Source organism: Prionailurus bengalensis, chromosome D4 (genome assembly GCF_016509475.1).
Source record: "Prionailurus bengalensis isolate Pbe53 chromosome D4, Fcat_Pben_1.1_paternal_pri, whole genome shotgun sequence".
Classification (NCBI taxonomy): domain Eukaryota; kingdom Metazoa; phylum Chordata; class Mammalia; order Carnivora; family Felidae; genus Prionailurus; species Prionailurus bengalensis.
Genome location: NC_057359.1, coordinates 82,208,502 through 82,223,538, shown reverse-complemented (window position 1 = coordinate 82,223,538; position 15,037 = coordinate 82,208,502). Strand labels below are relative to the sequence as shown.

The following is a 15,037-nucleotide window of genomic DNA, read 5'->3' as shown; positions in this document are numbered from 1 at the left end:
ATAGTCAGGGGTTCCTTATGAGTACTGAAAGAGCAAAATAAAAAGAGAAGTCATTCTGTTTTCTATAGTAAATAATGTAAATACAAATAGTATAATTATTACTTGTTACATATGACAGTATTTTTATATTAACTATTGAAAGTTTTTATATTATTTGTTCATTATGAAGTCCTATATATTCTATAATAGTTACTTTGTATTAGTTACAACTTTGTAAGTTTAACAGTTTTGTACTAATTGACTATGCCTTTTTTTTTTTTTTTTAATCAGTTCTCTGAGAGTGTGAGTGGTACAAAGTTTGAAGAAGATCATCTTTCTCATTATTCTCCTTGGTCTTGTGGCACCATAGGCTCCTGTATAAATGCCATCGATTCAGAGCCCAGAGATGTAATTGCTAATTCAAATGCTGTATTAATGGTATGATTTGGGGGAGTGGGGGGGGATATCATGCATGTTGACTCAAGTTTTAGAATGATTGAATGCTTTCATCTTCATATTGTTTGTTGCTATATAACTCATCTGTAAGCAGCTGAGTTATATTTAGGTAAGTCTGAAATAAATTGCATTTAATGCTTAAATTATTTGAGCTAGTTTGGTGGTTTAAAACGGATGTTGGATTATCACTAAGATGTGCTGCTAGTGTTAAATTTACCAGAAAATTTGATTACATGTCTTTTGAAAGCATGTACCTGTATTATTAGCTGAAGTAATTGACAACAATCCTTTTAATTGATTTTCTTTGGTTTATGCAGGACCTGGACAGTGGAGATGTTAAGAGAAGAGTGCATTTATTTGAAACTCAGAGAAGGACAAAAGAAGAAGACCCAATAATTCCATTTAGTGATGGACCTATCATCTCAAAATGGGGTGCAATTTCCAGATCTTCACGTACAGGTTACCATACCACGGATCCTGTCCAGGCCACTGCTTCCCAAGGAAGTGCCACTAAGCCTATCAGTGTATCAGGTAATCCCCTTCACTAGTATCTCACTTGCTGTATTCTAGCACTGTGCTTTTTAATCCTCACTTTGTGAGGTACAGCACATTTCCCTCTATTTAACAGTCACAGGAGCTCAGAATTAAATGGTTTAGCCAGAAGAACATGGCTGGTTGGATAAAATATGGATCTTTTTTAAAAAGTGTATGTTCACATTTACATATTGAATTTCACTTTTCTGATCATTGTTTCTTTCTACCTTTCTGTAGATTATGTTCCTTATGTCAATGCTGTTGATTCAAGGTGGAGTTCGTATGGTAACGAGGCCACGTCATCAGCACACTATATTGAACGGTAATGTTACTCTTACTTCTTTTGGATTCTCTATTTTCAGACTTGTGTGTATCCTCAGAGTATAGATCCTACCCCCGATTATTCATGAAGCGTACTTTAATGATTTTAGCTGAATAACAGATTTCTGAGAAAACATTTAAATGATGACTGAAACTTTCAGGGTTGATTAATTACAGAAAACGTATTTGGTATATGGCCATTACTGCTTTAGTTGCTTCAACTCTTTCAATTTTATAATTGTAAACATATTTCTCTTTAAAGGGACAGATTCATTGTTACTGATTTATCTGGTCATCGAAAGCATTCCAGTACTGGAGACCTTTTGAGCATTGAACTTCAGCAGGTAGTCTCTGTGTCCCTCAGCTTTAAATTCTTAAAATGGCAGTTGAAAGCTATGGTTGAAAGCTAACTTTACCTTTGTTTTTTTTCCCCTATAGGCCAAGAGTAACTCATTGCTTCTTCAGAGGGAGGCCAATGCACTGGCCATGCAGCAGAAGTGGAATTCCCTGGATGAAGGCCGCCACCTTACCTTAAATCTTCTAAGCAAGGAAATTGAACTGAGAAATGGAGAGGTAAAAAAACTGAACCTCTCAGCTTCATGCTTAATGTATTTGCTGTTTGGTGCTGCTCTGTGTTAGTTTATGCCATTACCTAGTGTATATTAGCATTCCTTTTTCTGGTGGATGATTGTTTTTCAAACTCAGAATAGAAATAAAATTGCAGTACCAGCTTTTATTTCAATCATTGAGATTCTTACTTTAATCTAAAAGGGGGGCCCCAGCTTCCCCAGGTATAAAATCAGCATTTTTTCTGTATTACAGAGTGATTATACAGAAGATGCAAGCGATACTAAGCCTGATAGGGATATTGAGTTAGAGCTTTCGGCACTTGATACTGATGAACCTGATGGACAAGGTGAACAAATTGAAGTAAGTACCACAATTAGATATTTAGGAAGCTTTATTCAATTGGAAACTATAAAATACTTTCATACTGAAGGATTAACATTTTATTTTCTTAGGAGATCCTGGACATACAGCTGGGTATCAGTTCTCAAAATGATCAGTTGCTGAATGGAACAGCAGTGGAAAATGGGCATCCAGTCCAACAGCACCAAAAGGAGCCACTGGAGCAGAAGAGACAGAGTTTAGGTGAAGACCATGTGATTCTGTGAGTGTTAGACAGATAACTCATAACCAGTGGACATAGGTTGTGAATATTTAAATAAAATAAATGCAGTGTTACCTGCAATTTTGGCTCTCTCCTGTGAGGCGAAGACCTTATGTAATAGGGCAGTGATTGGGTCAGTCTGAATTTTTAGGAGAGAAGAGGCAAACTTGAACAAAATAGTCCATTTTTAAGTAGCCTGAGACCTGCTTTTTTTGTGGATAAAAGTTTGTCCTCGTGCTCCAGCATCAGGTTAATACTTCCTCAGTCTGGTAGGCACACTTCTAGACTACACAATGGAGAATTAAAATCTAGATGAAGGGTTTCCCTTTTTAAAAAAATCATGTTAAGGTATTCTTAGATTTAGGGGCACCTGGATAGCTCAGTTGGTTAAGCGTCCGACTTCAGCTCCGGTCACAATCTCGCAGTTCGTGAGTTTGAGCTCCACATCGGGCTCTGTGCTGACAGTTCAGAGCCTGGAGCCTGCTTTGGATTCTGTGTTTCCCTCTGTCTCTCTGCCCTCCCCTGCTCACGCTCTGTCTCTCTCTCAATAATAAATAAACATTAGAAAAAGATATTCTTAGATTTAATATTGCCATTTTATATAATTACTGCCAAAATTATGGGTTAGTCTTGAACTTAATAGTTTGTTGGCCTTAAATTAGCCAGTATTTTAATTTTTTTTAATGTTTATTTATTTTTGAGAGAGAGAGAGAGAGAGAGAGAGAGAGAGAGAGAGAGAGAGAGAGAGAGAGACCAAGCATGAGCAGGGGAGGGGCAGAGAGAGAGGAGACACAGAATCTGAAGCAGGCTCCAGGCTCTGAGCTGTCAGCACAGAGCCTGATGTGGGGCTCGAACTTACGGACTGTGAGATCATGACCTGAGCTGAAGTCTGTTAACCAACTGAGCCACCCAGGTGCCCCTTAATGTTTTTTTAAGTTTACTCATTTATTATTTGAGAGAGAGAGCATGAGCAGAGGTGGGGCAGAGAGAGAATATCCCAAGTAGGCCCAGTGCTGAGCCACCCAGGTGCCCGTCTAGTATTTTAATTTTTTAAATAAGATTTTTGGAAAAAGGGACTTTTTAGTGACTGCTGATATTTTTTAGTGATAAATACATGCCTTTACTAGGGGCTTTTGAAGTTTGTTACAACTAATATTAAGCATGTATAGTTATTCTTTAAAGGGTTATTCACTTAAAGCTAATTTATTTTCAATGTCCTTTATTTTCTCTCAGGGAGGAGCAAAAAACAATTCTGCCGGTAACTTCTTGCTTTAGCCAGCCACTCCCAGTGTCCATTAGCAATGCAAGTTGCCTCCCCATCACCACATCTGTCAGTGTTGGCAACCTCATTCTGAAAACTCACGTTATGTCTGAAGATAAAAACGACTTTTTAAAACCTGTTGCAAATGGGAAGATGGTTAACAGCTGAAAGGAGGTTCATCTTTCAAATTTGTGACCATACCATGGAAGCATTTACACTAGCTTTTTTATATATATAATATATATTATATAATGTATATTTTTTTTAAAAAAAGATATTACCGGGGGCATCCATTTCCTGTGGACTCTTTGATACTTCAAGCCCTCTTGCATTAGCATTATGAAAAAAAAAGAAAATTTACTTTACTAGGGTAACACGTTCACTTTCCAGAGGTGATTGGAATTTGGACATTTAACTTAAGCTTCAAGCAGCTTTTTATGAGTTTGTAGCAATCCGGTGCAGTAACTGAGCCATTTCCTATTTTAAATGGCTTCTATAGAAAATTAACAACTCAGTTATTAAACTAGCAGGATCCTACAATGATACATCTAGTGAAAGTAGACTTAATTAACTTATTTATTTCTATTTTATGTTTTGCTGAGAGAAATTTCCATCTCATTCCAGCTGCTTTATTTATCTTTTTCATGGGACTTTGCATGGATTTTTTTTCTTTTTTCTTTCTTTCCTTCTTTTTTTTTTCTTTTTTTTTTTTTTTTTTTTTACTTTGAAGAGTGGAGTTAGATGTTCTTACCATAGAATTTTACAGGGTTATATACTAGCTTTCTTTACTGCATTATATGTAGGAGTGTGGTGCAGTGCTTTTATCTGTAGCATTGAAATTTTTTTTAATTTTCCATTTTTCAAGACTAGTTTCTGCTTTGTTAATATTTATACACAGGCTACTTGTTGAAGTAAGTAATTAAATATATAACCAAGTGCCTAAGTCTTTCAGCTGATGTACTAGATATTAAATTCTCCTAAGTTATGCAGAATCGTTTTTACAATTTTGATAAATTATGCACTAATGTAATGGCAGTTTTTTAAAACGCAGATTTAAGCCTGTACATTATTGAATCTGATGACTTGGCAAAAGAATCAGGTGCTTTCAGCTTTCTTGAGAAAACCCTGTATGTAGCGTTTGCACTGACTAACAAGATGGTATTGCTGGGTTTTTTTTTTATTTAAACTGATTAATTTGGATGTTCATTGCAATATCGTGGTTAAGTATTGTTTATTGTTACTTCACGTTGCATTTAATTTTCCTTGTTTTCTGACCGTTAGGTTGATAAGACTATGAACCATGTAATAATAGAACATTGGCTAACCTTTATTCGTACTTAAAAACATGAGTAATTTCTGCCCTGCTAAATGTGACTGAAAGTGTTTGGACCTGGCATCTGGAAGCATGCAGTATGTTCAACCAGCCATGCCCCAGATTTGGGGGAGGTATTTTTGAAACCTAAACTTCAGTCGACATTTGGAAACAAAAACTGGGCATTCCTTTCTGGTGATCTCACCTATAGTTTGTCTTTGTTTTTCCCCAGTTTCTTTAAGATTAGTTTGACTTTTATTATTTTTTTTAATTAACTTCTGTGAAGTTGTTTACTCTGAAAATTGTACTGGAATATTTTAAGCCAAGCTGATCTTTCACCAGGTGTACTGTATGTAAGGGCTTTTCCTGCTAGCAAGATGCTTAAACAGGATCATGTTATTGGTCGTCTGAGCTATTTAGTTGTTTTACAAAACCACAGCATTGTATCAGATAAGATTTTGATAAAAAGTTTTGTGCACATTTCCAGGGGCGGGAGGGTTGACATTTCCCTGAAATTTCTTGATCAGAATGAGTAAATACTGGTGTTTGATACCTGTCTTAATGAACATGCTCATAAGGTGACTGATAAGTTGTAAATATACCTGAGAAACAAAGGGGTAGTTTTGATATTCTGGTGTCAGTATGGAAGATCTTACACATTTATTTAATATTCAAATGTATGAGGATGTTTGTTTGTAGCATAACAGCACAGTAGCCTTGACTTCGTTTCCTTTGGTTAGTACTGTACCCTTTTGCCATGGCCAGTGCTCCCTATCCCTACAAAGACATTTTATTTATTTCACTCTGTAACCTGAAATGAATAGGAACAAGAGTTTTAAACCATGTTACATTAACTTATTTCTGACATTATAAATTAGCCTAGGATATTACAGGAACATGATTGTTATATAATTTATATCAGAACCCTTCTATAAATATGCGCTTATTACATTTAAAATGCTTCCAATGTACTTTATTTGCTGTTTGTATTTCCAAAAAGGATATGCAAACCAGTATGTCTATTTCATGGATATTTAAATAGTGAGATCTTCCATGTTGAAGGTAATGTATTTTTTTTTAAGATTTTAAAATTGCTATTTTGTTACAAAATAGAGACCTATTAACAGTTTGAGAGCTCCTTATGTGCCCTCAGGGAAAGAACCCTCTGTGCAACAGAACTACGCAAAACATCTTCAGCACGTTCTGAGGGTGAATATATACTACATAAATTGATCTTGTGTATTTAACCTTATCTTTTTAATTTTAAAATTGAAATTTTGAAACTTGGTTGTGCTCTGCTGGAGGGGTTTGGGATAAACTGCTTAGGTGTTTGCCTACTTGTCCAGTGAAATTACATTTGCATCAGTGTATGTATATACCTGCCAACCTTATTGGTATGTCTCAGAACATTTATATTAAAATAATGCTTGTCTTGCAGCAGGTGATCCCATAAAACAATAACTCCCTGTTCTTAAAAACTTACTCTCGTTCTCACTAACAACATAGGAATTGTTTCTTTGTTGGGATTATTCTGTATTGCATCCTTTATATAGTGGCCATCTTCTGTTTCTCATGGTGGGTTTAATGTGAGGGAAAGATGTTGGTTCTCTGCCACTTTAGAAGAAAGAGCAGTCTTTCTGATCCTTCTTCAAAAAGTTACTCCCTGATGTCAAGAGGAAAAAAAATTATAAATCAGACCTAGGATGTGACTTTTTAAAATTGGGTGCCTTCCCTGTCATTTGACCCTTTTACCAACATGTGATGTACATGCATTTGAAATCAGTATATAGGGCGATAGGAGAGGAAATGTGTGATGTTGGTAATTTAACTACGTGTGGTGCCTAGGTTCAATTAGGAAAAAATAGTCTGAGGTCTGGAAAGTGGGAAAATGGTGGGTTGTGTGTTTGGTTTACTTCTTACATTTTTGTTTTTCCATTTCTGAGTCCCATTCTGAAGTCCATGTGCCTCATTCAGATTCTGTGAATCTAAATTCAGTAGTTCTCTTTTGTAGTATCGTTTCATTTTATAAATTCTGAGAAGATTATGTATGTATTTCGTCTAGTTGGTGCCTGACCAGAGCAGATTCCCTTGCCTGTCCTGCCATGACTTCCTTTCAGTACCATCTGATAAGCAAGTGTCATGCATGAAGGTCGTGCATACAATTTTCAAGAGAAGGTAGTACTTCGTTGGGTCGATGGCACTGATTTTTTCCTAGTAGTTACTTACTCTCACAAGAGAATTATAAAAGAAACCTCACCTCCTGTACGAGATCTGAAATTTTCCATTTGTATGGATCTAGTCCCGTTCACTCAAATTTCAAGTTGATTCCAAGTATATAAAGCACATCCCAATTTTATATGCTGCCTTGAGAAAATAAGAAGATGCACAGCTATTTCTAGGAATTTAAAATGGGATCATTTAAACATTTGAAAACGTTTTAAAAACCATCTAGCTTGCTCTTGCATTTTAGATGTTAAAGCCTGTGTTGTCTTGTTAGCAGGGGTGCAATTGTAATGATTAGATTCAGATTCAGCATGTGATTTCAACTTTGAATCTGAATGTTTCTTCCCTAGCTTCTTTGTGTCATTTCCTGAGCAGACTGTCACCAGTGTTGGTAACTAGGCTTAAAGGGAAAAGTTGCATTGCAACTATGTGTTAGTTTCCTGGAAGAACTTTTCTTGTGTTTTAGTGAGTGAAGAGTGTTGATGGGATCACTTACTGTAACTCCTTCATGAGAACCCCTTCTGCAAGCAGAAGCAGAACACAAATGAACGTGCTCAAGGAGTATCCCATTTTCTGGATAAATTGAATACATTTGCTAGTTGTTCCTTTTTACTAGCAGTTTCTTTGTATCCCTTTGCTGGCAAGGGAATACAAGGAGTCAAGGCCACTGATCAGAACACCCCACATTTGAGTGGAGTCTTATTTCTACTCCAAGAGCAGTTATTCCCCCAAATCCAAAATTGGCAATTTTTCTTTTTTTAAATAAAATTTTAAAAATATCCTCAAACCAGTGGAACATAGACACTGGCTGCACTTAGTACTGCCAACAGCCAAGGTCATTTGCATATATTCCATCAATCTGTCGAGAATTAGGCCTCACTTTATAACCCAAGGCATGGAAGTGCATGCATTCTCTTAGCTGGGCAAACAATTATACTGTAGTTGTGATACAACACATGTGGCTTTTATTTGTACTGCACATATCCACTGTACAGCCACTTGGGAGTATCGTGGTTAGCTTGCAGCAACTGCTGTCTGCATTTATACTGTTTATTGCATATTCTTTTCCCTGGAAGTGAAAGAGAAATGTTTTTCTTGTTGCATTGATTACATTTTATAAATTTGCTTAGCTGGAAAGTTTGGGAAAAGAGGCCTGTTTGTCAATTGTACAACCGATTGTGAAGCTCTAGTGTGAATATTTTTACGTCTGTATTAGACATTTTCTTTGCAAATCTATTGTTCGATTGAAATGTAAATGAAATTAAAGATGGTGTACACCCATCATGTAAAAAGCAGGCACCATCTCTAAGATGGATTTAATGCTCATTTTTAAGGCATATACTCAGCTTCTATTTAAAACTATAATTTAAAATAATTCTGTACAATGAAATGGGGAATATATATGGGAATAAATTCTATTCCATTTATTTCAATTTGAATTTCCAAATTGTAATGTTTCCCTTTGTGCTATAGGAATAGGATTAAATGGGGGAAGGCTAGGATTTCTAAAGGCCTGTATATGGGGGGAGGGCAGAGATGGAACAATGAGGGTTGTGATGATAGTGAATAGCAAAGAGTGAATTCTGTGTGTTTTTGCTGTAGCACTGAAGTGAAGAGATATTAGCTTTGGCTGTTCACAGAATAGAGCATCATGATTTTCAGTGTTTGAGAGAAAATTGATGGAAAAAGTTTGCAGTACTTGACATGTATTTGCATGCACAAAATAAAATTATTTGTCCACCTTAAAAGTTGTTTTAGTGTCAATATTAAGTTCATGGTGCATTTTAGTTATATTGATATCCTTGGTATACATTTTGGCTTAATTAAGCTACCAGGATACTCCTTGAGATTTAAATAATCACCTGCCTCAGAGAGCCTGGCTGGCTTAGTTGGTAGAGTATGCGACTCTTGATTTTGGGGTTGTGAGTTTGAGCCCCACGTTGAGGGGTAGATTGTACTTAAAAATATTTTTTTAATGTTTTTTTTTTGTTTTTTGTTTTTTTTTTTTGAGAGAGAGAGAGAGAGTGGCGTGAGTAGGGGAGGGGCAGGGAGAGAGGAAGACACAGAATCCAAAGCAGGCTCCTGTGCTGACAGCTCAGAGCCTGACACAGGCCTCGAAACCACAAACCACGAGATCATGACCTGAGCCGAAGTTGGATGCTTAACCGACTGAGCCACCCAGGTGCACTCCTAAAAATCTTTTTAAAATAAATAAATAATTGCCTGCCTCACGCATACGTTCCTGGGAAGGATCTGAAGAATGAATAGACCAGGAAGGTTGAAATATTTTGTAATCCAGTCACTTCAGTCATTAAAATATAGATAAAGTACTTTCTGTATGGGAAATGAGGGCATAGATAATACTAGCAGTTCACAGTCTAGGTGAGGAAGGAAATAGGACAAATACATAAATATAATAAGCCCTACTCCAAAAGGTAAATTATGGGGCAAATGGTAGTGGTGGTAAGCCAGAGGAGATGGTTCTTTGAGAAATGATCCCAGGCTAGATTTTGTAGGCTGAATAACAGGTCACCAGGCAGAGATGGGAATAAACACCCAAGCACCTACCCTACCTTCACGACAACCCACTCTGTACCTGAACAGTTCTTCTCTGTAGATATTATTCCTATTTTCTATCTGAGATGTTAAGTAACTTGCCCAAGACTCACAGCTAGAAAGTAGTGGAGTCAGACTCAAGTCTGTTCTACCTCTCAAAGGCAGTGAGTGAGGGTGACGATTGGAACCTGTTTTAGCTGTAAGTGTTACAATGCAAGGAGTTTTTAAGGAATAGTTTACGTAACTCTTAGAGCACTTAATATGTTCCAGTGCTACAGGTGTATTAAAATCTAGGACCATTATTGTCACCATTTTACAGGTGAGAAAACTAAGGGAGAAAATTTGCCTGAATTCACATGACTAGATGAGGTAGGTAGAGATCTCTATGAAGGACACAATACCATAATAAAAAGACAGGGAGTCTTGGAAGTTAGATGATCTGAACAATTTGGGGTTTTAGAAAGATCACTTTGGTAGCAGTGTGAGGTGAGGCTGGAGAAAGACCAGCAGAGAAGCCAGGTCAGCAATCTAGGTAAGAAGTGTTTAGAGGTGGCCAAGCAGGGATGGAGGGAGAGAGGGGTGAATCTGGAAAGCAGGAGACAGCCATTGACGATTTGTTGTAGAGAGAAGATATTAGACATCTACACACTATAGTGGATTAGATTTGGCTTAGAGTCCCAGATCTTGTTGCTGAGAACAGACCCTTATTTGTGAGACATGTAATCTTGTATAAGCCCTGGAGTGACAGTTTAGATCAGGAAGAAGAGGAAGAAACATGGATAGTTGATCCAAGCAAAAGAGAGGAAACTTAAGGAAATGAAATTCCAGGAAGATTTTATTTCCTTTAAGATACAATTGAAAATTCCACAGTGCAGTGGTTCCAAACTTACCTACACATTGCAATCACCTAGGGATCTTTTAAAAATCCCAAGGCCCAGAACACACATAACACCGATTAAATCACAGTCTCTGGGTTGGGACCAAGGCATTAGTACTTTTAAAGCTCCCCGAATGCTTCCAATGTGCAGAGAAGTTTGGGCACCACTGCTATAATGAATGAAAATAGATTTGGGACCTGTCTTAGCCAAGGTATTAAATAACATCCATTGTCAAATGTTCAGGCCCATATGGTTCTCGGAGACATTCAACAAATATTTTTTTATGAGAATCTACTATGTACCAGGCATTAAGGATACAGGAGTGAACTAGTCCCTAACTTCGTGAAACTTATAGTTGGAGAGATAGACAAGAAGTAAAAGGTGAATTTAGATAATGAGGAGTAAAACCAGAATGAATATAATGTAACCCACTGATGAGATTTTGTAAGGTGGGAGTGGTAATTCTCAGCACCGTGGGCAGTTTTAGATAGGTCAGTCTGCCAGACATCCCTGTCTGGATCCCTAAGAAACTTCTCAGACTTAACATGTCACAGACTGAGTTTCTGGTATTCCCCCCACTCCCCAAAATACACCTCCAGTCTTCCCCATTTCAGATACTTCCCCCTCAATCACTATCCGTCCCTCTTAGTCCAGTAGCAAATCCTGTCCGCTCTACCTTCCAAATGTATTCAGAATTTGACCACTTCTCACCACCCAGGTCTGAGCCACTACTATCTTTCACCTGAATTAGCCTGAATAGCTTCCTGTTCTCCCTGCTTCTGCCCTCACCTTCCTTCAGCAGCTACAATGATCCCTTTAAACTGTTAAGTCTGATTATTTCACTCTTGTGCTCAAAACCCTTCAAATGCATCATCATCAGATTGAAAGCCCAAGCCTTTTCTCTGGTTCTTTGCTCCTATGCTTACTATGCTCCAACCTCACTGCCCACCAAACCAGGCATGCTTCCATCATAGGGCTTTTATGCTTGCTAATCTCTAAGGATTAAGTCTTCTGGCCGCCCCCCCCCCCCCACCAGATGTCTTCATGACTAGATACTTCCTTTCTTAAGGTCTTTACTAAAAAGTGAACCTTCATGAAAACTGGATGGAGAGTTGGGGTGGGAGTGGGGTGCCTATCTAAAATAGATATTGTAACCCAAGAGACTGGATGAGTTCAACTGTTTTTCTTTTTTTTAAACTTTGTATTCTGAAATAGTTAACAGAGTCACAGGAAGTTGGAAAAATAATAGAGGACCCGTGTACCCTTCACACCATTTCCTAACTGCTGGCATCTTTCATAACTGTAGTATAATATCAAAACCAGGAAGTTGACATTTGTAACAATCTACATACCTTATTCAGATATCACCAGCTTCACATGTACTCATTTGCACATGTGCGTGCACGTGTGTGCGTGTGTGTAGCTGTATTCAGTTTTATCACATGTAGATTTGTGGAATCACCACCACTCCCAAGATAACAACTGGAAAAAAAGAAAAAGGTAACAGTGTTCTGTCACCTCATTGATCCCTCCTGCTACCCCTTTACATCCACATCCATTCCCTTCCCTTATCCTCGTTCATTCCTAACCCCTGGCAACCACTGATCTGTTCTCTATCTCTAGAATTTTGTCATTTTGAGCATGTTATATAAATGAAATTATATAGGATGTAACCTTTTGAGATTGGCTTGTTTTCACTCAGCCTAATTCCCTTGAGATCCATCCAAATTGTCACATGTATTAGTAATTTGTTCCTTCTAATTGCCGAGTAGTAAATGTACCACGGTTTGTTTAAACATTCACCCACTGAAGAACAGTTGGGTTGTTTCAAATTTTTTACTATTGCAAATAAAGCTGCTATGAACATTTGTATACATATTTTTGTGTGCACATAAGATTTTTGTTTCTCAAGTATTTTATGAGTAAATAAATTCGTATGCCTGGCCTACCTCTGAAAGAAATGGATAAACTGGACTTATACAGTCTTAACTTAAAAATGGACAAATTCCCTTCAACGTACTATTTACCAAAACAGATACAAGATCAAAAGAAAAATTGGCATAACTCTTGTATTACTTACCTATTGTCACATAACAAATTACCCAAAAACCTAGTGGCTTAGTATAACAACATCAATAATTTCATAGTTTCTGTGGGTCAGGAATCTGCATGTAACCTTCAATGGGTCCTGTGCTTCAGGTCTCACAGGTGGTGGCTGGTGCCTTAGTCATCTCTCCCTGCTCACCTGGGGAAGCATCTGCTTCCAAGCCCACTCCCTGGATTGTTCGCAGGATTCAGTTCCTCCCGAACTGTTGGAATGAGGGCCTCGGTTTTTTTATTTGTTGAAGGCTGCCCTCAGTTCCTTGCCATGTGAAACTCTCACAATCAGTATAGTGGTTAGGCTCATCTGAGCAGCAACCAAGAGGAGCCGGAGACTGGGGGCAGGGGGTGGGAGGAGGCTGTAAGTCAGGTGTTGGGTGGCGGGGTGGGGGGGATGGGTAGAGGGAGGAGTGGAGGGGTGGCTATAAAGAAGTCACAATCTTTTGTAACCTGATCTTGAAAGCAAGCAAGATCCCATCTCTTTTGTCATTATTACTTAGAAGCAAGTCACCTGGCCCAGACCACTGTCAGGGACTGATACACCTCCCCACCCACCCCTGTTATTCATGCTCTGAGTAATCCCCTTTCCCTGAGTGTGGACTAGACCTAGTGACCTCTTTATCTCCAGTCGGGAGACACAAACCATACAGGGGAAGTTTCACACAAAGAATTATTAAGATCTAATAAATGACCATAAGATAAAAGGAAATGCCAGATGGTACCCTGTGGCTTAGAGAAATTCCATATGGCTCCCTTCCCTACTTGGAAAGAGCGCCCCCCCCCCCCCCCCCTTACCAAGACTGTAGTTCAGACTTCGGTGCAGAAATTGAAGTTCAGCCCGCTGGACAGCAGGGATGTTTGCTGGTCTGCCCAGGCTGGAACTGGTTGCTAGCCAGCAGAAACCAAGTCTCCGGACTGCAAGTGAGCTACACAGGAATCTGTGGAGGTCGTTGGCATCACTGCAGACAGGAAGCCTTTGAGTGACCATGCAGGCAGGTCTTCAGGGTACCAATCTTCATGTTGACAAGGCCATGGGAAGACTATTGCTAGACCCACTGAGGTAGGTGTGTATATATATGTGTGTATACACACACACACACACACGCACACACCATATCCATTTGGGTTTATGTCAGGAACGTAAAGTTTGTTTAGCATATGAAAATCAACTTGCGTAATCTACCATATTAACAGAATAAAGGTTATATCTGTTATTATAAGATCTCAAAATTTAATGAAGCTCCATTTTGATTGGCTTATAGAGATTTAAAAGTATATGAAATAAGAGAAACTCAAATATTTCTAAAAAAAAAAAAAAAAACTTGTGCTCCTTACATTTTAAGTGTGTGAGCTATTTAAAGAAAAATAGTTACTAAAGCTATGAAAGCAAAGAGTTTTTCTGATTTTTCTCAAATGCCTTAATCAAAACTTTAAAAAGAAATTTAGGTGTGCCTGAGTGGCTCAGTCGGTTAAGTGTCTGACTTTTGGTTTCGGCTCAGGTTCATGATCTCATGGGTTCGTGAGTTTGAGCGCCACAATGGGCTCTGTGCTGTCATCATGGGGCCTGCTTGGGATTATCTCTCCCTCTTTCTCTGCTCCTTTCCTATTCACTTTCTCTCAAAATAAATAAATATTTAAAAAAAGAAAGAAATTTGCTCCTTAAAGTCAACCCAACATCTAAAGAAAATTTCAGTTAACAAAATTAAAGCCTGCATTAAAGATAACACTTTTAAAACTGTAGAGACATGTATCTAAATATTATATCGAGGCGCCTGGGTGGCTCAGTTGGTTGGGCGTCTGACTTCAGCTCAGGTCATGATCTCACGGTTTGTGGGTTTGAGCCCCGTGTCGGGCTCTGTGCTGTCAGCTCAGAGCCTGGAGCCTGCTTTCGGATTCTGTGTCTCCTTCTCTCTCTGCTCGCTTTGCTCTGCTCTCCCCACGCATGCTCTGTCTCCCTCTGTCTCCCAAAAATAAATAAATGCTGGGGCGCCTGGGTGGCGCAGTGGGTTAAGCGTCCGACTTCAGCCAGGTCACGATCTCGCGGTCCGTGACTTCGAGCCCCACGTCAGGCTCTGGGCTGATGGCTCAGAGCCTGGAGCCTGTTTCCGATTCTGTGTCTCCCTCTCTCTCTGCCCCTCCCCCGTTCATGCTCTGTCTCTCTCTGTCCCAAAAATAAATAAACGTTGAAAAAAAAATTTTTTTTGAAAAAAAAAATGTAAAAAATTAAAAATAAAAATAAATATTAT

General features: G+C 38.4%; 1 protein-coding gene across 4 annotated transcripts in view; it reads left to right on the top strand.

Moving 5' to 3' along the window:
* RC3H2 (ring finger and CCCH-type domains 2) overlaps window positions 1-9,005 on the top strand; it is a 52,763-nt gene extending 43,758 nt beyond the window's left edge. For 2 of the 4 annotated variants that reach the window (XM_043566847.1, XM_043566845.1), the window contains 8 exons: window positions 271-417; window positions 753-966; window positions 1,207-1,291; window positions 1,553-1,634; window positions 1,729-1,863; window positions 2,113-2,220; window positions 2,313-2,461; window positions 3,695-9,005. In XM_043566847.1, coding sequence (XP_043422782.1) covers window positions 271-417; window positions 753-966; window positions 1,207-1,291; window positions 1,553-1,634; window positions 1,729-1,863; window positions 2,113-2,220; window positions 2,313-2,461; window positions 3,695-3,890 — 1,116 coding nt within the window. In that variant the 3' untranslated portion in view covers window positions 3,891-9,005. The remainder of the gene's footprint in view (window positions 1-270; window positions 418-752; window positions 967-1,206; window positions 1,292-1,552; window positions 1,635-1,728; window positions 1,864-2,112; window positions 2,221-2,312; window positions 2,462-3,694) is intronic. The other 2 variants (XM_043566846.1, XM_043566848.1) reach the window with 2 other exon arrangements.
* The last annotated feature ends 6,032 nt before the right edge of the window (window positions 9,006-15,037 follow it).